The sequence below is a fragment of the Stegostoma tigrinum genome, chromosome 22 (assembly GCF_030684315.1).
Source record: "Stegostoma tigrinum isolate sSteTig4 chromosome 22, sSteTig4.hap1, whole genome shotgun sequence".
Classification (NCBI taxonomy): domain Eukaryota; kingdom Metazoa; phylum Chordata; class Chondrichthyes; order Orectolobiformes; family Stegostomatidae; genus Stegostoma; species Stegostoma tigrinum.
The window spans coordinates 35,417,703-35,443,048 of record NC_081375.1 but is presented as its reverse complement, the minus strand read 5'-3'; the positions used below and the strand labels follow the sequence as shown (position 1 = coordinate 35,443,048).

Below are 25,346 nucleotides of genomic sequence, written 5' to 3'. Positions count from 1 at the left end.
AAGAATGAAAGATGGAGTTGAGTAATTCAGTGACTTAATTCTGACTCCAGAAGGGAAGATGTTTGACATAACAACTTAATCTGAGGCATCACATACGATCATGGCGTTCAGCCGATTGCAGCTGTACCACTGATTCGTTGCTCATTTAGCAGAGAATCTTGTAGCACATGTTGCAACTAGCCTCCTACTCTTGTAGGCAGCCTGTACTTTCACGGCTGAGCTGCAGTGTTCACAAGGAAGCTCCTATTGATGGCCTGAGGTGAAACTGGCTGCCAGCGGAAGGTAAAAATGTGAAACACCAGGGACAGGATTCCTTGGAACTTGGATGCAGCGCTGAAAGTCAACAGGAGAAGAGATGTTCTATTTCCATAAGGGAGCTGTGAGGTCCTAAAGGGACACTCTCCCAAGTAGGCCACCAGGAAGCAGAATTCCCAGGTGGAGCCCTGAAAATCTACAGCAATGCTAAAGCAGCTTAATGCTCCAAGGTGAGTGAATGCATCTTCAAAAGTAATCTCATACCCACCATACCATTAACTTCCCACACTCCTCAACTGCACATTACCACCAATAATTTCTGGCAGTCAAAACTCAGACTTCCCCCATCACATATCCAGCAACGATGCAAGCTTCACATTTGTCATATATCTTCAGCATTCAACAATGAGAAGTACATCAACAAAGCATTAAATAACTCACATTCTTTTTTCTTGAAGGACGAGGACTTATCCATTTCAAAAACAAGTTAAATCCCTTAACTGCTCCTCTCACCAAATTAATTTTTTCTGCTACTTCACATCCCTCATCCCTGACTGCAATGTCTGTAATTTCCCTGTCTTTGATGAATACAGTACCAAATATTAATTAATAATCATAGTGATCTACTCCATTTTCACACAGGTCCCTTAGCACCACTGTTTCTTTTGTTATCATCTTGCTTTTTATGTACAGCTATCCATCGTTTAGCTAAATGAAAACCATTTTCCCATAAGAAACCATGTAAATGATGTGTTGATTATATTCCTCACTTGGAACATTCACATTGAAAACCTATTGGTTGACTTGAAGCTTACTGGCCCCAAAATCCTCTTTCTTTACTTATTCGTAGTTAACTCTTCAGAACTTTCTACTTCTTACTGCTAAGATTCCACCTGTCACCTCCCCGACAACCTGCTCACCACTTCCCTCGAGGTCTCTACTCCTCATGAGCGGCCCCTCTCCCACAGAGTTTGATGGAAGTAGCTGATAGAAGAGGGAAAAGCAGTGACAGACAAGTTCGGGGTGGGGAGACAACTGAGCCGAGAATCAGGAAATGCACTGAAACTGCAGTCTGCTTTCTTTTAAATTAAGATTCAACATTTGCAGGAACTGCATTAAAAGAATAACGGTAGCAGCACCTATCAAGAAATACCTCAAACTCAAATTTCAAACTACGCAAAAATGAAAACGCATCATTGGAATGTTTTTCAAATGAGTGATAACTGTGTTAGTAAAACATTGTTGGTTTTACTTGCCAATATTTTTCATGCCTTCGCTTTAATTTCCAAATGTCCTTTACAACTTTGCCCACCCTTTTCCAGACTCCTTTATGCATTATGCAGTATTGAGCTCACACATCTAAGCAGAGCAGATAGTGACGTTCAAGATAATAAAATGTGAGGCTGGATGAACACAGCAGGCCAAGCAGCATCTCAGGAGCACAAAAGCTGACGTTTTGAAGGGTCTAGGCCCGAAACGTCAGCTTTTGTGCTCCTGAGATGCTGCTTGGCCTGCTGTGTTCATCCAGCCTCACATTTTATTATCTTGGAATTCTCCAGCATCTGCAGTTCCCATTATCTCAGATAGTGACGTTGCTGACTGGGTGGTTGACCTATTGGTGACACTCTGTCACCATAGCAATGGTCCCTGTTGACACAGCCAGCTCCATGGCTCTTTCCTCACAATGGGTGAGAAACCTGATAGGCAGCTCTGCTTGCCTGCTGGTTTTGGCACCTTTGTGAGCCAATGTTTCCTGCAATGTGACAAAAGGAATACTGAGTGCAATGGGAATGGGTGCAGGAACTGTTTGTGAGCGTGCATTACCATGTGAGATGAATGGGAAGCGCAGTGGGCAGAAAGGGTCAGCAGTTTGAGACAGTGACACGGGTGGGAGCCTTTGAGTGCACATTGCACTTGTGATGTTGAGGCCTGGAAGCTATGAAACTATGCAGCAGAGTGTGTAAAGGCCCTGTGAGTGTGAGGTGGCAGAGAACAGCGTGCCACTAACTCTGACAAAGTGCAGGAGATCACTGATGGATGTCCCTGCAACTGCTTTCCAGTCCTCAGTGCTCGCCCATCATACTGGCCCTGTGCTGCGATCTTAACCGAGGCTTGACAGGTTCGGATAAGGGGACCTTTTCTAGGTGACCTCGTGCAGCATCAATACGGATTGTTTAGCGAACCTGGGAGATAGCTTGGACTCTAGGGAGGCATCACTGCATTTCCACGGGTAGCCACTCTAGGCTGAGGGAAAGTGCCTGGATTACTGTACCGTAAGTAGTGTGGAGCTGGCCTTTAAACTTCGCACCTTAGACTAAAACCCCAGAGGATCCTGCTAGTGCTGAGAAATTCCAGCTCACTCACCAACTGATTCACTAACGTGTGCACATTATCTGTTTTGTATCGAGAATGACCAGTACAATGCCATCCAACACCATAGTTAAATGTCAAACTGGAAAATCTCAGCCAATGTCTTCCTTTTCCTGACTTCTTCATTATTGTCTGTCAGCTTTGCACTTCTTAAACCTGAACTAGGAACCCAACAAAACAAAAGGCATTGAATTGAGTGAATCTATGTTTTATTCAAGCAGCACTCTCAGCAAGCAGCCACTCCAATAAGAATGAAGAAGCAGCAGTACTGCTTTTGAAATTAATCATAAGAGCTGTTTTTCAGTTTGGTCTCTAGAGGTAAAATGTCCACCAGTGGAAAATGTAAATGCTGCCATATTCAGGAAAGGTCGCTATTATTTTCCAGGCACACACCAACTAAGCTCACTAGTATTATGTTAGTGGTCCAGATTTCCGAACAAAGCCTGGTACAGGTCTATGTCAGTGGGCAGGACTCTTGTCTATGGATCAGAAGGGTTGAAGTTTAGAATAATTGAAAACCGTTGTGGGGCATGAGCATTACACATAGGTTCACAGTATTAAGGGAGCCTTTCATATGACTGGAGCATGTGTCACATCATGTGATAAAACCTCTAGAAACTGATTTAATAACAGTCAGAAACTCTATCTGCATTTTGCCAAAGAGAGACTAAAGGGAGACCCTCCTCTGTCTGTTCGCATGGTAAGTCCCCATAGCACTTTTATTGAAGAGTAAGAAGTTCTCCCAACGTCCTGCCCAACATTCTTCAGCTAATACCATAAAAACAGATTCATTAGCCATTCATTTCAATTCTACTGTAGGCTGTTGCTGAGTAAAAATGACTTGTTGAGTAAATGAAGCACCAAAGGACATGCAGAGGATGTGAATGACATTATATTTGCAAATTATTTCCTTTTTAACTAGCAAGGAAAATCTAGCAGCCAGAGATAAAATTGTGAATCTTAACCTGCAAGCTACTGCACATAAATAATGGTTTATAATTGTAATGTGTGTTAGTTGGCCCGCACAATGAGATGATTTTGCACAATCAATGAGGTAGGTTGCACAGTATTAGTTGTCTCATTGTAAGAGAAGCATTCCTAGTAATAGCAAACGTAACCTTGTGCATCTCAGACATGTTAATATCAACAATCAACATGGAATGTTTATACAGATTGCTAGTAGAAGAATGACAGGTCAATATGAACAATATAATGGATGAATACTGAATAATAACTGTCCAGAATTATATAGACTTTGCACATCTCCTCCATTTATTACACAACTGTTCAGCAGAATGTAGAAATTGTTTTTAGATAATGTTAGTAATCATACCTGGTCTGTCGGAGGGGAATGGGCAAGGAGATACACAGGAAGGGATCAAATGTGTTGCTTTGTTTAAGGCAGTGAGGACAAGTTAAAGATGACCTGATGAAGAGAAACACGTAGTTAATTAAAATTCAAATGCTCAGGTTGTACACAACTCAAAAACTTGTATATAACTCCCAACAAGTAAACTTGCAGAATAATAAAAGCATTATTAACCATAAGAATGAACAAATGTCGCACTCATGGCTAATTGTCTGCAGCAGCCTATTGCAAAAATATTGCCATTTGGTCACACTGTTTCTAATGATGCTTCAAACAAAATCTAGACAGAAGCAACTCTGTTTTCTGGGAGTCATTTACAAATGTATGTCAAACTCGCAAATGTCAAACCAATGGATATCCTCTCACTATCAGTTAGTTTTCCAGCTGCCTTACTTTAACAATTGTCCCCTAGTTCCTCCCCTTAGTCACAGTCACTCTCCAAATATGGCCCATCTTCAACTTTGCTCAAGACCAACGGGTGATGATCTGGGCACAAGTGACACCAGAGTTTAGTCATTCATCACAAGATCTGGTCAAATCACATCAAACACTGTCTGGTTACATGCCTCTCAGCTAAAGCTGTTGATGATTTCAGGGTCTTCCTGAAGCGTAAAGATAATTCCCAGCTTCTTTTCTCCAGGGTTGTGCCCATAAACACCTTTTCACTGCTACCAAATCTGATCATTTGATAGGATTTACTTAAATGTGTCCTCAAAATGGAGTTGTATTCAAGGCAAGAAAATATTAACACAAATTAAACCATGAACAGTCAGAAAACCCGTGTGTGCAAAAGCTCAAGAAACTAGAGAAGTAAATGAATGACTTGGTATGTGTGCTTCATTTTTTTTTGAAATGAATACATTTCTTTGGAAAGGAGAAATCTTCAGGACTGATTAGAGAGAATGGTGGGAATGGGGAAGTATAGAGGTGTGGTGAGTGGACTGAAAGGACAGCCCTGTCAAATAGCAAGGGCAGGTACAGTGACTGGTATAAACTCTTCCTTTATGTTAGATTCATTGAGATTAGCAATTTAACTGTGTGAGAAGGATCAAATCAGATTGATGAACTCTCCTCAAGCAGATTGCTCAGATTAAGCTTGCTTGACAATTAAGTTGATGGAGGATTTAGGTTCTCCTGTTGGAGTCTTGAGTAGGAAAGACAGGCCTTCTTTGTTTATCATGTCTAGAAGTTACAGTATAAGTAAAATCAGAAACAGCATCCCCTAAATTCCTCCTAATATTCTTGCTTTTTGAAATGCCGTGGCATTTGTGAAAGGTTCCACGTGATTGTAAGTTACCATTAGATGAATTATCAAAATGCTTTGATCTGCAACATACAAGCTCATAAGGATGTCTGATGATGACTACTCTTTAGTCCTCTCCATAGGGAAGGCTGTCAGCAAAAGTGGTGCAAAGAATTTACTCTAATTTCACCGAAGCACAGAATCAGTGCAGAAAGAGGCCATTCAGCCCATCATGTTTGCACCAACTCTCCAAAGTTCATCCCACCCAGACCCAGCCCCCCCTCACCGTATCCCCATAGCCCTTCATTTACCATAGGGAACCTGTCCAGCCTGCACATCCCTGGATACTGTGGGATCATTTAGCTTGGCCAATCCACCTAGCCTTTCTTACCATTGTTCACATTCTTTATAGATTTATTTATGGTTCCTGATTTCATTTTGTTTGCAGCAATCCAAAAAGTTTTTGTGGCTCTGAACGAGCCCCTGAATTCCCAGGAATTCTGAACTCAGCACCTGCTGATTTTTCATCCTTTAACAGTATGCCACAGGTTGGAGGGTCTGGGCCTGGCACTGTGGAGAGCAATCGACCTTACAAACAAAATCAGTTTTCCTATAATTATAAAGGATGCAGTGACATTATAATTGTACATTAAGACTTGTCACAACTAATGACACATGTCTCTTTAGAGGTAATTTTGGATTGAGTAGTTCAAGAAATCTGGTTGAATTATGATTCATACGAAGCAGTTTATATAATCTTTCGTGGCATAATGTTATTTTGTTGTAGCATTCTGAAAAGACATTGCATAAAGTAGGATGTAATTACATTGCCAGTTCAGAAACATTTCTCTTCAGGATTTGAAATCTACTGTTACAATAGGCAATAATGAAATACAGTCTAGAACAGCTTCCACAGGGCTTCCATGACAGAGTCATTGTGAGTACACATCACTGGTGAAAATAAAAGCAATTGGCCAGATTCACTGCAACAGAGTCCTTAGTCTGAGCTACATAAATAAGTTTTAAAATAAGAAATTAATAGGGATGCAATTCTGAAAGAGGAAAAATCTCAATGAGACATAACCAATTGGCGCTAGTTCAGCATCACAGGCTAAAAAGGAGAGACAGAAAGCAGGAAGCTATAGGCCAGTCAGTTTATCATCTATTGTCAAGAAAATTTTAGAAGCTACTACTAAAGACATTATCACAGGTTATTTGGATAAGTTCATGGTAAACAGGTGGTTTTGTCAAAGTCAATCTAATTTACCGGAACTGTTTCAAGAGATAACATGTGATGTAGATAAAGCAGAACCAGGAGATGTACTTAATTTCCAGAAAGTACATGATATGGTGCCACATTAAAAGCTATTGCAGAAGATAAAAGCTCATGGCATCGGAGATAACATACTGGGGTGAACAGAAGATTGCCTTACTGACACAAGTGGAGAGTAGGAATAAATGGGTGTCTTTTTAGGCTGGCCAGATGTCACAAACAATATGCCAGAGGGACTGGTGCTGTGGTTTCAACTTGTTACAATTTATCTAAATGATTTTGATGAATGGACCAAAAGACTGATAGCTAAATTCGCTGATGACAAAGTAGGTAGGAAAGTGAACTGTGAAGGTGACAATAAAAAGCTTACAAAGGGATACAGATAGGTTAAGTGAGCAAAAATCTGGCAAATGGAGTACAATGAGGGAAACTGTCCCTTGTAGCAGAAAGAATGAGAAAAGCATATTATCTAAATGGCTCAGAGCTTGGAGACACAGAGAGATCGGAGTGTCCTAGCACATGAATCACAGAAGGTTCACATGCAGGTATAACAAGTGATCAGTAAAGTTAACAGGATATTTTTTATTGTGAGGGGAACCAAATGTAAGAGTAGGGAAGTGATTGTCAATTTATACAGAACATTGATGGGATTGCACCTGGAGTTTTGTGCAGTACTGATCACCATGATTACAGAAGGATGTGAATATGTTAGAAGCATTACAGAGAAGATTTACTAGACTAATACCTAGAATAACTAGCCTGACTTAAGAGGAGAGGCTGGAATGGCTAGGCTTGAATCCGCTGGAGTCTAAGAGTCCAGGGTGACTTTAATTGAAAGACTGAGGGGCATGTACAGGGTGCACAGAAAGCAACCATCCCCCTTAGTTAATGGGTCAACAACAAGGAGACACAATTTTAAGGGGAAAGGCATGAGGTTTACGGAGGATCTGAGAAAAAGTGTTTTCACTCCAAGGGGGGCGTGGCAAGCTGTAATGAACTGCAGGAGAACATAGCTGAGGTGGGAAACTTCACAAACTTTAAAAAGTACTTGATGAACACTTGAAATGCCATAACACTCAAGGCTGTGGGGCAAGGGCTGAAGAGTGAGACTCTTGAGGACTCTGAGTAGTTTTGTTAGTGTCAAAAGGGCCTCTTCTGTACTGTATGACTCTATGACAGAAGATCCTGAGGGGACTTGACTGAGTGAACGTGGAAAGGATGTTGCCTCTTTACGGAGAACTATGGCTCATAATTTAAAAATAGGGGTTGCACATTGAAGACAGTGACGAGGAAACTTTTTTCTCCTCTCAGAGGACTAAGTCTTTGGGGTTCCTATCATCAAAAGGCAGTGGATGCAAAAAACATTAAACATTTTAAGGCAGAGGTAGAAAGGTCCTTGATTTCCAAGGTGTTGAAAGCTTATGTGATTGTGCAGGAATGCAGAGTTGAGGTTAAAATCAGATCAGCCATGATCTTATAGAATGTTGGCGCAAGGTCAAAGGATCAGGTGGCCTATTCTGATTCCTTGCATGTGTATTCATCTTGCGACATAAGTTGATATGCTGCACCAGGTTCGTCCATTTAAAAGTTTGAGTACCTCAGGATAACCTGCAGCAACAGACTTGTGCAACTTTACATTCAGTACATTAATAGTGGCTTCAGACCTGCAGGTCACCTGCACACAATGGCAATACAATTGAAAGGAAACAAAGGCTTGCCTTTATGTAGCCATTTTCAAGGTAACTGAAAGACGCAATGTAAAAACACATTAGCAAATCACTGACCAACAAAGATGTGAAGGGTCATATCATTGTTCGCTTCTGAGCAAGAAGGTCAACTTTTTACAATCAGTTACAAAATCTGGTGACACGGTTTCTTTGTGAAACAATCTGGTTTGCAACAGAAGATTTAAGAATGACATCAGCTTGTCTGCAGGTTGTATGATATCTTTTCATGTTAAATTCAAATTATTTAAATTGCAAAGTTAGAAACTGTTCCATTATAGCACATTACAAAGATATACATTTGGAAAAGGTTTTCAACAGCAGAAATTCATCAGAGAGGACATAATAACAGAAAATTGCATCACAGAAAACAATTTCACTTCTGTACGCTTTAATTTCTGTTTTTGAATCAGCACTAAAAACATAATTAATTAAGAACATTCAATTTAAAATCTATTTTGAGGTTACTCAGTGCAAATTCAATTGACATTTTAAACCTGTGAAGATGTTTAGTCGAAAAACAATCATCACTTCACACTCAAATGAAAATAATTCAAGTACATCTAAACATATTAATCATTGACATCAGTTTGTGATCTGTCAAGTAATGTGTCCTTTGTCAAATTACAGAGTTCATTAAGTTGCAAGTCCTGAAAGCGCAGCTACAAATGTCCCACTCACCATTGTTAACATTGCACTGGTTCACTGATCAGATCTTTTCAATCTTTGTTCAGAATTTCTATCATGCTTTTAGCTGTTAGAGTACTTATATTAGAAAAATTGTGCTCAATGTGATTTTCAAGCAAGTGTCAGATGCCAATTCAGGGCTCTCGGCTAATAGCTTACATATATCCACTCAGAGTGACTCTGCTGAAGATCACGACAGGTATAAATTGGATTATTGTTTCACTGTTGACTTGCTGTGTGACTAAATCATTCTGAGACAGTCCAATATGAAGAACTGCTATAGGTTCACACAGCAATAAAAGGATGGTACTGGGAGCACACCAATCATGAACTCTGTAGCATCCCATACTATCCGATTGTCTTCAACTGCTTTCAAATAAACTGAGTCCTATTGACTGACAACAGCACCCTAACTGCACCTTTCCACTGGTCTGTTGAGCTTTCTCGAACTGTTATTTCTGGAGGTGACAGCTGGTATTTCTGTCATTTTAATCTAGCTTCAGTAAACTGCCAACGTAAAAATTGCATTCTGCTGTGAATTTTAGGAATTTTGCTTGATGAGGCAATGCTTATGTTATCTCCTGTAACATAATAATGGGCCATTGATACAGTGGTATTGTGGAATCCAAAAGAAATTTATTTTAGCTAACTATTATATACAAACATATTTTTATTATAGACTTTATTACTATAGTATCTTATAAAAGCAAAGCATGACTCCAGTACAGCATCATATTTCGTGTGATCCAAGGTAAAATATACAGTGTGACACCTTAAAGAGGGTAACAGAGATGATATCATGAGTATGTCACTGAAAGTTACTGGCCATGAGCCAGAACACAACAATCCTCTTTGTCCAAAGGTAAAACTGTTCCCTAACAGAAATACACGGCTGTACATGGGCAGATGTTGCCAATTCGATAGTTATACAAATAGGTCAAACATTTCACAATGTTAACATTTCAGACTTCAATATAATTCTTTGAGGTTTGATACGTTGTTCTATTCTAGTGATCATATACTAATGTAGAGAAGCGTGCATTGTTCTCAGTTGCATTTGTTTGACTTTGACTTGTTGATTTCTGTCAAGCAACATCACTGTGCAATCCCCATTTGAGTGTTCTTTCCTCACCATCTCAGTGCATGACTGCTATGCTGTACAGTGGCCTCTGCTCATTTCTGTTCTCTCAAAATGTAGCACTGGAACCAGCGTTTCCTCTAACTTTCTTCCGAGGTCACAGCAACGATTTCCAGAGCCAAAAGTCATTGCCTCAAGCAGCATGTTGACGCTGATCGCCATGTGTGGAACCATGGAGCAGTTGCACACATGCACAGCCATGCGGCTTAGACAGCATGTTGATTATAACCAGAGCTGACTGCATTGATAGGACTTGGTTGCACACCCTAGAAATCTTCATTGGAAGCAAAGCATTTGTTCTTCTTACTCTCTGACCAGTACCTATTTTGGTAGTTCTCATCCTGCTTGCTCATTGTGTATCTCTAATTTTCTCCATCTTGAAAGAAGAAAATCTGAGATCTTGGAATGTTTAAACAATTGGTTACTGAGCAATTTTGTTCGTTTGTTAACTTCTGAGTGCAACCATCAGTCTTCTTTTCTCGTTGGTATTACACGTTAGTACAGCAACGCAATCCAAAAATATTACTTTGTTGATATGATGGTTAGTACCACACATTCTACTAGACCTTTTGAGCATGAATAGTGGAATAACAATGGGATATGGGTCACACCCCATTTAGTGCACGTCTTGAAATGGGTTACCACTGTGATCCACTGTCAGATTCTGTCTGATCCGGAATACCAAATAAATTGAATATTGCACTCCATGTCAATGATAGAAGCAATCATAAAAGAAAAGCAAAACACATTCTTAAAGCAAGTGGCAAAATCTGGTCAAACACATAAACTAATCTGGAATCAGACTATACCCCATTATCCCTTCAAAGGTATACTTGCATCACAAAAAAAGACAAGTTTTCCAAGGTTTATTTTTCTTAAATGCTATGGGCCAAGGGTCTGGAAGCAAAGGACAAAACTGGATAGCTTCTCATGCCTGCTGAATGTTCCAAATCCTGGCCAGGGATGTTCTATCCATTCCTGGGAGGGTAGTAGTAATGGACTGTACCCATGGAGCCATCTAGTCAACCTTTACTACACCGCTGTCAATGCTTATACCCTTCCTTATGTACAAAGGTAGACCTCCAGGTGCGGTCACATCAAAGCCTTCTACAATTGTAGCCAGACTTTTTTATTCTTATAGTCAAGCTACACTTGTAACGAAGGCCAATAGGCCAGTTGTCTTCCTAACTGTTTGCTGTACCCGCAATGTTGGCTTTTGTGTTCTGAGTAAGTATTGTTGTTCATTTATAAGTGCATGCAAAGCACAATTAACCCTAGCAGTGAAGAAAGCCTTTACATCCACAAAATGATCCTTTATTTTCAAGTGTCTTTTGTGAGAAACTCTCAAATTAATTCACTCACCCGGAGTATGCAGACCACGTGCAGAAATTTTGATTCCTTGGAAGTAAATCTTATACAGGCTTACAAAATCATAATGGGTAGAGATAAAGTGAAGAGCAAGGGTCTTTTCCCCGGATGGGGGAATTCAAAATTAGGGGGCATATTTTTAAGGTGTGAGGAGAAAGATTTAAAACGGACCTGAGGGGCAACATTTTCATATAGGAGGAGGTGTATACATGAAATGGTAGATGCGGGTATAATTACAACATTTAAGACATTTGGACAGGTGCATGACTAGGAAAGATTTAAAGAGAAATTGAACAACACAGGCAAGTGAGACTAGTTTAGTGTGGGAAACTTTGTTGGTATGTACGTGTTAAACTGAAGGATCTGTTTCCATGCTGTATAACTTTACAGCTCTCAAGTGCCTACACACGTTTATTGTGAACCGAAATATTTCATGGCGCATTCTCAATAGTAAACAATGAATATTAATAAAATCTTGAAGTCACAGTTAATATAACAAAGTGTGGGTGCCTATAAACTGTAAATTCCTGGGTTATTCCTGCATTTTACAGCTTGTGCCACACCTTTAGCAACTTTGCTCATGGGATACGTTTTTGTTCATTTTTATTTTCTGTATTCTTGGTTATTCTCTCACCTCTTGCCCATGTCCACTGCTCCTAATCTATCCTCCCCAAGGAATTCATTGTCTACTTATTTTCATTCTAACTCATTTCTCTGAAAATGATGCTGACAATATTGATCAACACTTCTTTACACAGAATGACAACACAATAAGCTGAAGAGGACACTAAATTAATGCAATCAAGTTTGAGGAAGGTTTATCATTGGCAATATGGGGCCCAGGAAACAATATAGTCACTGTGAGGACTATTAATGGTTTTCAAAGTTGCAGCAAAGAAAACTGATAATGTTTCCTCTGTAGTTGAATCATGTCAGATCTTCAAGAATTAAGTTACGTACTTTATAAGTATCCACAATGAAATCTGCTTTTTCTCTCAAGTCTATTAGATCATTCTGGCAAACAGCATACTCAACCATTGAAAGCCAGTTAACCTGGAAAACCACAACATCAGAATTCAAAAGACACTCAGCACACAGTCATGGAATAAGCATTCCATGGACAACACTTTCTAACATATGAACTGAGAAACACTGAATAAATCAGTCTCCTGTAAAAGCACTGTCCAAAATATTGCTTGTGAGAAACTTGCCTGGCTGCCTTACTGTTGTTATTACCCACTGCACAAATTTGATCAATTCTTCTATTTACAATCATGGAACAGCATTGACAAGGATCAGAGAGATCCAAGATCTAGTTAATCAGTATCTCTGATAAATGGCACAAGACCAGAGCGTACTAGCTAAAATGGCTGGACACAGAAAAAAATTAGGCTGAATTATTTTGTGAGATTCGTATGGATACTTTTAGAAATAATTCTGCAAATTCACTGCAGCTGAGCTGTGGTGCACATTTCCTGCAGATCCTGACAGGAAGCTACCATGAAGACAACTGAAGGTAAAGGACAAGTTTTTTATCGAGTAAAAAAGTACTTCAAGCAGATGTTCATCCCACTGTACGACCACAGACAATAAATTGCATTACTCAGCTTACACCTCCACACAATAGATATGACTATGATGATCTATCATTCTCCTGGAAGTGATCACTGTGCTGCCCACCAATTCTTGGTGTAGTCCGAATGGTACACAATTTTGAGGAGGCCGTCTATATAGGTATTGCCTGCATGCACTGCCAGTTTCTGAATATGTCCTGTCATGCTGCCAATGGTGTTGGCTGGTGTGACCGGTAAATGCCAACAAGGGCTTTACAAGACAACTGGTCACTCAATGATCAAGCATTCAGCTGCAGGAGGAGCACAGCAGGAACATACTTTAAGGTCGAGGCAATTCAACTTGCAGCGGAGGCAATTTGGAAGAACCCCTGCTAATGAAGAGTCTTTGCAGGAAGGTGCTGAATTCCAGGATTTGGCATGGATTTGCAGTGCCCTTTCAGGGAGAGGAGGGGTTAAGGCTCATGGCATCATTGTGGTCCAGAAGGAGGCCATTCAGCCTGCTGTGCCTGTGCTGGTTTTCTGAGCATCTGAACTGGCCCCATCACATTCCCAAGAAGTGCATTCCTGACCTGAATCACTTGCTGTGTGAGAAAGTTCTTTCTCACTTCCCATTTGCTTATTTGGAAAGGCACGTCAAAACTGCGCCCTCTGGATTTCAATCCTTCCTGGTGCCATGTCCACATGCTAGCAGTAAAGGTACTGCCACTGTGCCCGTAGCACAACAGAGAGATGGAGAAATAGCTGCAGAGAGGGCAAACTCTCACAAATGCTCTCTGCTAATTTGAAACCAATCTACAGCTCCTACTCCTTCACTGAGATTGACCAATAACGCAGCATGTCAGACATTGCAGAGAACAGCAGATTTACCCAGTCACTAAAATACTCAATTTAATCTTAATGCAGCTTAATCATTAATCAATTGCAGTCTTGGTTCATTCACTGGATTTTCATTAAATTGAAATTGAAATTTGGACAAGTGGCAGCTAGATTGTCAGCAATTTTATTTCCCCTGAAGGTGTACAGTTTAATGCCAATCCCTTTTTCTGCGACTAAATTAGCTCCCAGGCTGTGTCCTGGGATTGTCGTGGCGTTTAATTATTGTTTGCAGCTCAGCCTGCCTCTTCATTTCATGTTCCATTCATTAGCATATCGTCCACTCAAACAGATTTAATAAGGTATAAATTGCTTTGCTGAACTCTTCAACTGCTCAACTCCAAAGGAAAACCTTGGTGACCATTTTTAAAATGGAAAGGCAGTGGAAATTTGTGAACAATGCTGCAAATAACTTTGCACTCTGGATAGCACTATGACTGCTGTCTAGCAGGAGAAATTGAGTAATCTATGGGAATCACACTTATGCATAGAACTACAAATATTGAAGAAACTCAGCAGGTCTGACAGTATCTGTGCAGAGAAAACAGAGTTAACATTTCTACTTAGTTTCTAAAGCAATGCCTGCTTTTCCTTTAGATTTCCAGCCTCCGCAGTTTTTGTTGTTTTATTTAGTGCAGTAAAAATCGTACTGGAATTGCAAAAGAGAATTTAGGGGTCTGAAAACAGACAATGTTGAAAATCACAGGCATCCATGGAGAGACAGCACGATAACATTTTGAGTCTAGATGATTCTTCATAATTGAGCTCTGGTCAAGAGTTATCTCGACTCAAAACATTAGCTTGCTGTCTCTCCATTGATGCTGCCTGACACACTCTTTTACAGCAGGTTTGTTTTCAGCAAAGATGCCAGCATCTGCAGTAACTTCCTCCTGAAATTTAGGAGTCTATAGACTACCTTACACTGGTATTTACTGAAGTCAATTAGCTAGCAAATTTTCCCATGAGGCAATTCTGTTTGACACACAAAACACACTTTGTTCACCGTAGGATTATCAAGAAAATTGCGTTAAGGCAATTTAGAATTTCCTGTTCTTCACATGACAGATTTAAACTTTCACTCTAACTCCTGACACTGACGAACAGGAACTCAGTTGTCACTGTGCACTCAGCATATATATAGTTTCTCATTCATGTCACTGTAATGTGTCTGCACCCCAACGCCCTTCTGAGCAGCAGGGGAAAACAAGCAACACAACAGGCAAACATGAGGGGCAGGAGAGAGTGGCAAGTGGGAAAGTACAGTCAGAAAGAATGACAGGAGAGCTGTGTGTACCCTCTCCTCCCTGATCACAGGAGTCTGTGACACTGCAGGCTCTCCAACCGCACATGGGGAGCACGCTCTCTGCAGTTGCAGTATCGGCAAATGGAGTCTTAAACGTTTCAATGGACTCCCTCCTTTATCCTTCTGAAAATTGGTAATTTCCACGTCAAATTAAGCACAGAGAAATACAAACAGGGAAAATAAATTGGAGTAAAGAGAGAAACCAAAGGAAAGTAAAAATAGAAGTATATGTGAAATGAGACATTTTTAAACTGTCCCTCGAAAAATTCAAAACCTGAAGGTCAGAATCTCTAAATCAGTTTTATTTTCAGTGTCAAAGATGATGATTGGCAGTAATTACAATTTAAAATAATTAATAATGCTCATATTATTAAAGGGAGACTTAGAATTGAAATGATAGGATCTAACTTTCTGTGGTGAATGTAATGTGTATCAACTGCATAAACATAGAAATTTCACATCATTCAAAGCATGTCAATACGCAGAGACTAATCTGCCATCATCATGAAGCCAACAACATTACACAGACAACAACTTCTCATTACACACATTTGACTACATCAGATCCTTGTTTGCTGTTGCTGTACCATCTATGTACAAGTAATGGTTACCCCACCAGTTGTAATTTACCATCAGGAGCAGAGAAAGGGCACTTACCGCTGACCTCTGATCTAAGGAGCTCCATAACAGAAATTCTCCTCAATAACAGCTAACTCAAGGGCATCTCCAGGCGAACAGCAGTGGAGATGTCAGCCAGTATGATACCTTATCAATCACAGTGAAGTATTCCCACATACTGAAAAATCAAGACGTACTTAAAATCCTTCACTTCAGAATTACATTTTCAAGTAGTGAAATAAATGATTATGATTGGATTAGATTAAAACTAAAGAACCAATCTGTTGTTATAAGGGTATAAGAGCATGCAAGGATAAATGCTAAGGGCTGCATTAAGCCCAACTGTCCAAAAAGATGATAGCATATAGAGTCAGATATGGAAACAGCTTCGAATCTTGAAGGAGTAAGTCTGAATATCAAGGTCTCAGTCTCTGTCATACCAGTACGACCTGTACTGCATCTTGTTTCAGGCAAGAGCCTCTTCTTGTTAGAGTGTCAAGTGGTTTTCTACTGGACAAGATGAAACAAACCACGTCTGTCCCTATCCTGGAAGATGATGCTGACAAGAAACCTACCAAGTGGCATTTGCACTGTGATCAGCTATAGAGTGGATCCATCTCACAAAACACATTTGAAACAGAAATTTAAAAGGAAATTTTGTCAGCGATCTGACTTTCCATTCATATAAAATCAACTTTTTAGGGCCAGAGAAAGTAACAGGCTGATTGAAAAGCAGAAAAATGGAAACTTTGTTGATTTACTGGCTTCTCTGGGACTTCTGAAAAGCACACCTAATGGAGAAGCAGAAAATAATTGACAGAATTTTCACGTTATGTGGCTCTGAAGTTGCTGTCAATTTTAATGAAGTAATGATCGTGAAGACTGTAAAGTTTCATCAAGTTCACCAGTACAAAATCTTGGGCCATGTTTCATACAACATAGATGCCCAGATCTTTCTTGATTAATGGTTATTATTGATTGTACATTTATGTCATTAAGACCCCCGAGTGACACAGTAGAGAAATTTTAAGGCAAGTATCTCAGCACATCAATTACGGCCTTCAAAGAATCATTGAGATATACAGCATGGAAGCAGACCCTTTGGTCCAACTTGTATATGTTGACCAGATATCCTAAATTAATCTAGTCCCATTTCCCAGCATTTGGCCCATATCCCTCTGAACCCTTCCTATTCAGATACCCATTGAAATCTTTTAAACATTATAATCATACCAGTCTCCTCCACTTCCTCTGGCAGCTCATTCCATACGCGCACCACCCTCTATGTGAAAAAGTTTCTCTTTCGATCTCTTTTAAATCAATCCCCTCTTACCTTAAGTCTATGCCCTCTAGTTGTGGACTCCCCCAGCTCGGAGAAAAGATCTTGGTTATTCACTCTATCCATGCCCTTCATGATTTTATAAATATCCGTAAGGTCACCCCTCAGTCTTCGATGCTCTATGGAAAATAGCTTCAGTCTATTCAGCCTCTCCCTATAGCTCAAACCCTCCAAGCCTGGCAACATCCTCATAAATCTTTTCTGAATCCTTTCTAATTTCACAACATCCTTCCAATAGGAGGAAGACCAGAATTGACCGCAATACTCCAAAAGTGGCTAAATGAAAGGGCGGCACTGTGGCTCAGTGGTTAGCACTGCAGCCTCACAGCGCCAGGGACCCGGGTTCAATTCCAGCCTCGGGAAACTGTCTGTGTGGCGTTTGCACATTCTCCCTGTGTCTGCGTGGGTTTCCTCCAGGTGCTCCGGTTTCCTCCCACAGTCCAAAGACGTGCAGGCTAGGTGGACTGGCCATGCTAAATTGCCCATAGTGTTCAGGGATGTGTAATTAGGTGGGTTATAGGAGATGGGTCTAGGTGGCACACTCTGAGGCTCGGTGTGGACTTGTTGGGTCGAAAGGCCTGTTTTCACACGATTGGGATTCTAAGGTCCTGTACAGCACAACGTGACCTCCTAACGCCTGTACTCAATGCACTGACTAGACATCAGTCAGGGACTGAACAAGGTTCCTCACAGTAGACTGGTTAGCAGGGTTTGATCACATGGAATACAGGAAGAACTAGCCATCTGGATATAGAACTAGCTTAAAAGAAGAAGACATAAGGTGGTGGTGAGTGTGGTTTTTCAGACTGGAAGCCTGTGACCAGTAGTGTTCCACAAGGATTGGTGCTGAGTCCACTGCTTTTTGTCATTTATATAAATGATTTGGAAGCGAACACAGGAGGTTTCATTAGTAAGTTTGTAGATGACACTAAAATTGGAGGTGTAGTGGACAGCAAAGAAGGAATCTTGATCAGATAGGTGAACGGGCCGAGCAGTGGCAGATGGAGTTTAATCTAGATAAATGTGAAGTATACATTTTGGAAAGGCAAATCAGAGCAGGACTTATGCACTTAAGGTAAGGTCCTGGGAAAAGAGGTTGAAATGCAGGTTCATAGTTCCTTGAAAGTGGAGTTGGAGGTAGAAAGGATAGTGAAGGCGGCATTTGGTATGCACTCTACGCCATATATCTTCCTTCTAATTTTCATATTCCCATTGTTGGATTGTTGCTGTTAAAACCTCAAAATAGTGGTATAGGTTGTTTAAAAGATTGATATCTACACATAGAATTAGACAGCAAAAGACTGCAGCAATTTAGCAGAGATTTATTGTAAGTCTCTATTTAAGTACAAAGACCCTTTCTTCTCCTTCCTTTTCTGGATCGTTTCCCTATCCACAAACCAACCTCACACTGGGGAAGAACCCAGTTCTTTTTCCTGTAATTTAGACACCCATTTCCAATTCTCCTAATCATCCAGCTGAAAAATTACAAACAATGACCACCACGGGAACTGCTACAAGAACAAAAAGGTGGAGAAAATAAGGGAAAAGAAAACAGCCCAAGCGATGCCCACTCGTCTATGCTTTGAGAGTGTTAGTGCACACTGTGTGCTCCATCTCTAGGTACAAATGCATTTGCAGAAGAGAGGCAGGCAGGCAGTCAGAAATTACACCCCCATTCATGGTCCAGTGAGCCACAAGGGCCAACCAGCTTTTGTGAAAACCCGCTGTTTAACTATCTCAGAAATTTTTTGTTGTTCTTTTCCTTGCACCTCAGCCCCACATTCCTGATCTGGAAGGGCGCTGGAAATTTGCAGGATTTCCTCATTGGTCTGCTGCTGGGCCAAAGCTGACATCAGAAGGTCCAGGCATGGACCTTGAGGGGGTCATCATCCCCAATGGGTGGCACAGTGGTTAGCATTGCTGCTACTCAGTCCCAGCCTTGGGCGACTGTGTGGAGTTTGCACGTTTTCAGATTCAGAATCACAAACCAATTACTAAAGGATGTAAACAGTGTTTGGCCTGTTCAGGCACACTTCAAATGCCTTAAAGAGGGCAGCACATGCCTCTAGCAATCAGCTGACAAAACTTTCCAATGGAAAAGTCCATAAAAGGTCTACTGCTAAATGCAAGTCTAGCTAATGGTTGGTCCCATTCATTCAACACAAACTTCGAAACCAAGCCCAATTGCTGTCAAAATTCAAGCTAGCCATTATTCAGCTGAAAACGAGACTGCATGTAATCTGGCCTGTCTATTAAAGGACTAAAGGTCTTATTGCTGCAAATTACAATATCCTGAGACCAAGGTGAGGTTAATTGCTATCAAACACATTGAGGATGGTGTGGGGGGATTTTCCATTATTTGCAAGGTTCTCTGAAACCAGCAGGAAATCAGTATTCATTTCAATTTGACAAGTTTAACAATGCACACATTTCTTTCTTATTTTAATTCTACAGGCATTGAATGTAGAATTTTATTCATAATTTAATTTTACAACTTAATATACATTTTGTGCTCAATTAGTTTATTTTGCCAAATATACTACTAATTGATGGTTTCAAAGCCTGAAATGTGTTGCATCAACAAGTCTATTCTCCACATTAGTTAAAAATAAAGGGGAGCCCATATAAAACGGTGCTGGGGAAACATTCTTTTGTCTCAGGGTCTTTCAAATCCCCTTCCTCAAAAGGTTTGCATATTTTAAAAGGCAGAACTAGATAGATTCTGGATTATCAAGAGGATGAAAACCGATCAGGGATAAGCTGAAATGTTGAGGTGAGGCTAAAATCAGATCAACTGTGATCTTATTGAGTGTTTAAGCAGGCTCAAAGGGCCGAGCGGCCTACTGTTATCCCTGCTTTGTAAAACATTAAGAGGCTTCCCACAATTAACTCACCAGCTTCAGATTTGAGTGATGTAATTCATGTTTGGACTACTTCTCATCAGCAGTATGTTAACTGTCTTTTACATCCACCAATATGATTTACAGATAGTAAAGCTGATTCAGTGCGACTTTCACATCTCTCCGGCACAGCCTACAGCAGATGAGTTATAATGCAGCTCATGTGAGTCTGGTCTTAAAACAATCTTCTTTTATCATAGCTGATCTATTTGAAGATCTTGAAAGAAGACATACTTTTTCATGTACTGACTACTCCTTAACAAACACAATTATATTTGAATTAGGATAGCAAAAGGTCTATCAAGGTACACAAACAAACAAGCTACATTAGGTTTCTCCTTTCATTTATACTGAATATGGGCTCATTTTTAAAAACAAAGTACATGGACATTGACAACATGCTGTTTTTGCCAGACAGAAAGGCAGATTTGTTATCATTCATAAAATCTATTATAGGTTTTGTAATGTGACAGAAGGTTGCATTCAATGCCTTGAGTTCAGGCTATCCCTAACCTTACTACAGTTACTACACTATAAACAGTCATTCAGATAAAAGTACCAAATTGGGACTAAAACTTAGTAAAACCTGAAATAAAAATCTGCAGATGCTGTATATCAGAAACAAAAACAGAAATTGCTGGAAAAGCTCAGCAGGTCTGGCAGCATCTGGGGAGAGAAATCAGAGTTAATGTTTCGGGTCGAATGACCCTTCCTCAGAACTTGTCAACCGTGTGGGTTTGTAGACATTATTTCTGGTTGCTAGCTTTCATTATAAAACAGTCTTACTATATGTGCGTTAGGTCATTCAATTAGATTTTTAACTTCTTCGCACAAATCAATGGGAGTTCCTTAATACTACTGAGTAAGGCTCTTCTAGCAATTCTTATGACAAAAAATACTGACAGCAAACCCCCACCAAAAATAATGAACTCTTAAAGGCAAATCAAACCTGAGGCTTCATCCACTGTTGCTAATGTGTAACATTATGCATTCTCACTGCATGTTATTAATGAATAAACAAACATAAACCAATCTTTCTATTCAGTTTTTCTGGTATTTTCAAAAATAGATTAATTCTCCACCGAATCTACGGTTTCTCATTTCCCACGTTACAGATAAGGCAGCAATATGGTGTTACATTCAATATCCTTGGTAAAGTGAGGAAAAAGTATGGCCTGGGTTGACCCTTTCAGATCACTGCCCAGTCACCTCACTCCACTGAATGCACTTTGTCACACCTCACTAGGGTAGCACAGCGTTAGTCAAGACCCACTACCAGAGTCTAAACTGTAAATTACCACTCTAAATTGTAAAATTGACGATTTTATGGAAGTATGCAAAATTCTCCAATTTACCCATCTTTTCAGAAAGAAGGACCAGGTTTCTGTACTTAACAAGAGACTAACTGTTTATTACAAATAGATAGGTTTTTAGCTATGGGTGAACAACTATAACTGCTGATATATAACTCTATTGGATAAAACTCCAATCCTCTGTCTCTCTCACACAGACACAGACAGGCAGACACAGACACACACAAAAACAAACACATTGGTGTTGACGGAAGGAAACTGGGAAAGTAGTTCAATTGCTGGCTTTGGTGAGATGACCCTTTTGGCTTGCCAGAACTCCACAATCTCTCTTCTCCAGGTTCTTCTGACTTTGTTGGATGAAGGACGCAGCAACTGATTGACAATTTATAAAATCTCTGATCCTTCAGTTAAAAGCAGCAGCTTACAACAACCAGCTTGGGAAAAATAAAAGAGCTTCCATCCAGCTTGGGTCCTTTTTAAAACAGCAGAGAGAAAGACAGCACCTCCCTGTCCCTGAGGTTCAAAGGTTTCCAGATCTGTTGCTCCCATCCAAAAGCTGTTCAGCTGTCAGAAAGACAATCACAGAATTGAAGACAGGTAGAAACCCTACAACATCCACAAGTGGGCTTTAAACAATTTGGAAGATGGGTGAAGGAGGGCTCAGAAGCAGATACATGTAGACATACAAAGCAAAAGGATATGGTGACATTGCCGAGAAACCATTTTGATAATGCTTTGAGAGTGGGATAGTAACGGACAGAGCTTTTCGTACAGTCATACAATCAGAGTCACACAGCACAGAAACAGACTTCAATCCAACTTGTTCAGGTGTCCCCAACTGACTTAGTTCCATTTGCCTGCACTTGGCCCATATCCCTCTAAATTCTTCCTATTCGTGTACCCATGGGGATGCTTTTTATGTGCTGTAAGTGTTGTAACTGTACCAGCCTCCACCACCTCATTCCATACATGCACCACCTTCTGTGTGAAAAAAGTTGCCCCTTATGTCCCTTTTAAATCTTTCCCCTCTCATTTTAGATCTATGCCCTCGAGTTTTGGACTCCCCCACCTAGGAAAAAGGCTTTGGCTATTTACCCTATCCATGCCCCTCATGACTTTATAAGCCTCTATGAGGTCACCCATCAGCCTCTGACACTCCAGGGAATAAAGCCCCAGCCTATTCAGCCCCTCCCTATAATTCAAATCCACCAGTCCTAGCAACATCCTTGTAAATCTTTTCTGCACCCTGTCAAGTTTAACAACATCCTTCCTATAGAAGGGAGACCAGAACTGTACGTAGTTTTCTAGAAGTGGCCTCAACAACATCCTGTACAGCCATGACATGGCATTCCCGCTCCTCTACTCAATGCACTGACCAATGAAGGCAAGCATACCAAGCACCTTCTTCACTAACCTGCCTACCTGTGACTCCACTTTCAAGGAACTAAACACCTGCACCACTAGGTCTCTGTGTTCAGCAACATTCCCCATGGCCCAACCATGAACTGTATTGGAGTTCAGAAGAATGGGAGGAGATTTCATTGAACAGAAGATTCTTAGGGTTGTTGTTACGGTAGATGCAATACTGTTTCCCCTCGTGGAAGAGTCTCACAACAGATGATATAATCTCAGATTAAGATGTCACCCAGTTATCCCTGAGATGAGAAGGACAATTTTTCTCAGAGGTCAGTGAAACTGTGCAATTCCTTACTGCAGAGGTTGTTGAGGCTAGGTAGACACAATATTCAATGCTGAGTTAGTCAGCCGTTTTAAAATCAGTGAGGAATCAAGGGGAAAAGGCAGGAAAGCCAAATTGAGGTTTATTGAATCAGCAATGATCTCATTAAATGGCGGAGCACAGTCAATGAGCTGAATGGTTTACTTCTGCTCCCACATCTTATTGTCTAATTTCTCATCACTCCACAAACAGATCAGCTACTTGTTGATGGCCAAATCTCATTTTGTACACATCTTGGTTTCATTTTGCCTGTGCAACTAAACTTCGCCCACCAGCAGAACAAACATCATTGTAACTGCTAATAACTTGCTAATAAAAAATGCAGCAGTTACGTCCACAATCGTTTTTTTTAAAATAAATTTCTTTTCCCATTTCAGTCAAAACTGTGTACAAATAAATAAAAAAGGTATGGTGTTTAGAATATGTATGCATTGAGTGGACTTTGAAAATGACTAAAGAGCCAGAGATAATGTTAAGAAACACTTTTTTCAAATGCAGTTTGTAGGTAGAATTCATTACGCATTGCCCAATGGAGTCCTAGAAATTCTTAATTAGTAGCTCTCAAAGGTGAACAGAATAAATGCTTGAAATGTAAGTTGCACGAAGATTAGGAAGAAGTCTGGGATGGAGACTAATTAGCTTCCTCTTGGAAGCAAATGACACAGGCTCAAAGGCCAAATGGTCTTCCCCTCAATACCACAGTTCTATGGTAGAATCAAGGTGGATTACCATATTCTCATGGTTAAATAGCCTGCCAACACTCCAGTGAGGTATATACAGGAATATGAAACATTGAAACAAAGTGTTGGAGACTGATTGGCATCTCTGTAACCTTAATTTATCAAAAAGCCAAAATCCATAGTAGAGAATGGAGGCAGGAAATTAATTGAAGGGAAGTAATGTGGCAGCTGTAAATCTATGCGGTTCCTTCCTGTGAGTCTACAAATATAATGTGTGCAGGAAGTAAAACCTCCCCTTGACAATTGTATGTAACTGTAGAGACAGATAGATAACATAGATGTGACATTCTGACGGATTATCTCATTTTTCATCGAGGTCAAAAAGGTTTAGTAAATCTGTCAAAACAAAAGTGTTAAAGTAAATAGCCAAAAATAAATCATTGTGTTGAGGAGTTTATTTAATCACAACTTCTACTAAAGTGGATATCAAGAAATAGCAGAGTTTATCGGCAGCCATTTATCATTGTGGTTTTTTTATATGTTAATCAAAGGACTATGTTATTTTGGAATTTGCTGGACTCTGTGGTTTCCTTGATATGTCTGAGATGTAACTACTGAAATTTTCATCAGAACTCTAGTTCATTATCCTCCCTGACAGTCTGCTATAGTATTGTGCAATGCTGGAGCCATGGCCTTTGGCCAAGATGTTAAGCAAGGATATGTCGCTGAACTTAACTGATGCCATGATTCTTTGAAAAATGGTTAACTTTTCAGAAATTTTCAGCATCTCTCCCTTAACAACCACCATAACACAAAGATTACTGATCATTCACCTCAATTATTGTTCACAGAATTAGTCATTTTGGGATGTGCCAACAATACAAGTACTCCAATAAATGCAAGAACTTAATCATTCATTTCTGTCCAAATACATGAACAGCAAAATCATCTACACCAGTGTTTTCACTCTTACTGAATCATTTAGTCAGGAAATATTTTTGTGATTGAAATACAACAACTACATTCCTATAAGGAATCCATGGCTTTCTTTAAAACTTATTCTGGGTTTTTGTTTAAAATTGTCCATATTGCAGTTAACTGAAAATCATAGAGCTGATAACATTCTGGAAACTATCTTTGTGCTAAGAAGTATTTAAAAGAGTAGTTCATATTCCTCATGTGATACAATAGTTTCAATTCCCGAGTTCTGTTAACAACTATTAATTGTGCAGAATGTCATGAAGTTGCTACAGGTCCAATTTTATCTGAACCCAAGGAGCTGCTGTAGTATCATCAGAAGTGTGAAAGAGAATCTCTATGCATTGATGGGATTCAGTTACATCAACAGCTAAATGGTTTGAAGGAAATTCCTAACTTATTTACTTACTACCTCTTGCCTTCCCCATCCTACACAATAATGCAAGAGAAAAATCTGCATTTACATTACTCCTTTCACAATTACAGGATTTTTAAAAGAACTTTACAGGAATGAAGACTGGAGTCACTGTTGCAATGTGGTGAACACAACAGTCAACCTACAGGCAGCACAGTCCTGTAGATGGCAAGTTAGTAACTTGACTT

The 25,346-nt window shown here is 40.0% G+C and overlaps 1 protein-coding gene across 2 annotated transcripts in view; it reads right to left on the bottom strand.

The window, feature by feature from the left end:
* usp43a (ubiquitin specific peptidase 43a) overlaps positions 1-25,346 on the bottom strand; it is a 405,014-nt gene that overhangs the window by 219,645 nt on the left and 160,023 nt on the right. Inside the window, exon 4 of one of the 2 annotated variants that reach the window (XM_048555613.2) lies at positions 3,959-4,051. The exons of the other annotated variant lie outside the window; for it this stretch is intronic. Within the exon in view, the coding sequence (XP_048411570.1) occupies positions 3,959-4,051 (93 nt within the window). The remainder of the gene's footprint in view (positions 1-3,958; positions 4,052-25,346) is intronic. 2 annotated transcript variants of the gene reach the window in all.